The 2,324-nt window shown below is 36.0% G+C and overlaps 1 protein-coding gene across 3 annotated transcripts in view; it reads right to left on the bottom strand.

Annotated features, from left to right (window-relative positions):
* The window catches only part of ZMYM5 (zinc finger, MYM-type 5), a 32,354-nt gene that overhangs the window by 9,997 nt on the left and 20,033 nt on the right, over positions 1 to 2,324 (bottom strand). For all 3 annotated transcript variants that reach the window (XM_012723385.1, XM_012723384.1, XM_012723386.1), the window contains 2 exons: positions 1,418 to 1,703; positions 698 to 860 (listed from right to left, as the gene is read on the bottom strand). In XM_012723385.1, the coding sequence (XP_012578839.1) occupies positions 698 to 860; positions 1,418 to 1,703 (449 nt within the window). The remainder of the gene's footprint in view (positions 1 to 697; positions 861 to 1,417; positions 1,704 to 2,324) is intronic.

Genomic DNA, 2,324 nt, shown 5'->3' with positions numbered 1-2,324 from the left:
ACCTCTCCTGACCCGCCCGCTGCTCCCCTCAGCAGTGTACTTTGTTGATCTGCCTGTTCTGCTCCCCACTATGTCTCTGGTAAAGCCTCTCACTGCCCCTGAGCCTCTGGCCTGTACCCCAGTTCTGTATGTACAAATAATCTTTAAAAAAAAAAAGTACTAACATCCCCAAAAACATGAATTACAAAAAATGGGGCCTCCCTGGTGGCACAAGGGGTTAAGTCTCAGCACTATGAAGCTATTGGCAGCTACTGCAGCACAAGTTCCATCCCAGGCCAGGGAACAAACTCACACAGCACAGCAGACCTCTCCTGTTTTGCCTGCTGTTCACCCCAGCAGTGGATTTCAGTCAATCTGCTCCCACTCTGTTTCTAGTGAATTCTCTCACCCCAACCCTCTGCACCTGTGGCCTGTACCCCAGCTCTTATATGCATAAATAAATCTTTTTAAAAATCATAGAAATGAATTAATTTGAAAGATCTTGATATGAATGTTGAAGAGATATTGATTGCAAATTATTAGTTTTAAAACTAGAAAATCTGTGGAAGGGGCTATAGGAATCAATATTACCATATATGGGTATAAGTTCAACAGCTTATTCTTCTCTTTAACTTATCATATAGATTCAGGTTATGAATGTAGATGTAGATGAATGTAAAAGGACTTAAAAAATTTTATAAGAGATGAAAATCCAGACCTCTGTTAGTTTACTACAGACTGTACATCTTGATTTATTTAGGACTCTTTTTCTGAGCTTCTGATTGCCTTCATAAGGAGACAAAGAAGATATACTAGAAAATGCTTGGATGGATTCATTGAATTCCACTTGAGGAACTGAAGCCTTTTTGGTAGGGGCATCTCTGAAACACAAGAGATAGACAAATCACTTAAGAACACTATATTTTAATAAAAGTCAAAGATATTAAAAAAATGAACTATTAGCATGTTTTAATTCTAGGTATCAACTATAATCTTATAAACTTTATGATTATAAAGCTGTTTGGTTTCATTCTCAAGAGTTTCTAAATAATTTGGTAAGAGAAGATTGGAGGTAAAAGTATTCTGAAGCACAAGTACTTCACCACATGTTCTTAGAAAACATTCTAAAGTTCTTAAGAAACATTCAAAGTTTGGCAGCACCTTGTCAAAATGAAGGTAGAAGAGGGGGAAGGGAAGCAGGCAAAGGCTGTGGCAAGTAAGGGCCATTTTATTTCTATACCTATCTTCCATTTTCCTGCCAAAAGAAAAGTACAAATGAGTATGCAGTTCTGACTAGGCTAACTTAAGTTCAATAAAGTTGAAGACACGTCTTCAACAATTCTTCCTAGGAATCTCAAAGTTCTCTCATGATATTTAAAAGATGCATTTTACTGCCAGTATTCAACCACACAGAGTTATGTTGAAAGGTACAGCTTACTTTTTACATATTACATTTCGGTTCTTTGGAGCACGCTTGTGAGAGAAGGAAGAAAGGCAGATAGTAGAACAAAAGAGGTGAACTGATCCTTTTCGTTGATAAGCTGTCTGTCCCTTCTGTAAAGGATTTTTGCAGTGTGCACAAGTGATTTTAGCTGGTTTAATAAGTCGTGGCTGGGTTGAAGGCTGGAAAATCTGTTTAGGAAGGGAGGCCACAGGTGATAAAGAATTCACCCTTGGTTGTTTCTGAATACGGGGAAATGATGCTGACTGGGAGATCCAAGAATCTTAAAAATAAACACAAGAAGAAGTCATGGAACAAATCAAAATTCACATCAGAAAAATATTTAAAATTTTCATTTACACATATAAGAGACATGTAAAGCAGCTATATACACATGTAGTTAATGCCAGGCAAATCCGGGGAATTATTTGTATTCTAAGTGGCAATCTATCATGCCAAAATATAAATAAATGGAGTCCCAGATGTGCAATGCTGTAGTCATTAGTTTTTTAGTCAGACTTACCATGTTCAAAATGTATATCCTGACCTTACTAGATTGTACAAGTATAGTATGTCTTGGTTTTCTCATCTATAAACTTGCAATACTAAATGCATCAGAGTGTAATAAAGACTAAATGAGATACTGTCTGATACTTGGGGCTTTTTTGCAAAGAACATTAGCCACTTTTTTCCTTCTCTAAGAGGGAACTAGTAATAAATTATAGAATAATGTAAATATGAAAATACAAAGATAATTATAGAGCCTGGAATAAATATACATTTTTATAACAATCCAATTCATTATCCATCCCCTCTTAACATTTTATTATGAAAAACTTCAAGCATGTAGAGAAGTTGAATTTTACAGCAAATACCACCTGTCTTTAAAAGTAGATACTTCACT

Source organism: Condylura cristata, unplaced genomic scaffold (genome assembly GCF_000260355.1).
Source record: "Condylura cristata isolate star-nosed mole 26May11 unplaced genomic scaffold, ConCri1.0 scaffold00010, whole genome shotgun sequence".
NCBI classification, from domain to species: Eukaryota; Metazoa; Chordata; class Mammalia; order Eulipotyphla; family Talpidae; genus Condylura; species Condylura cristata.
This window is presented reverse-complemented; position numbering and strand designations above follow the sequence as displayed.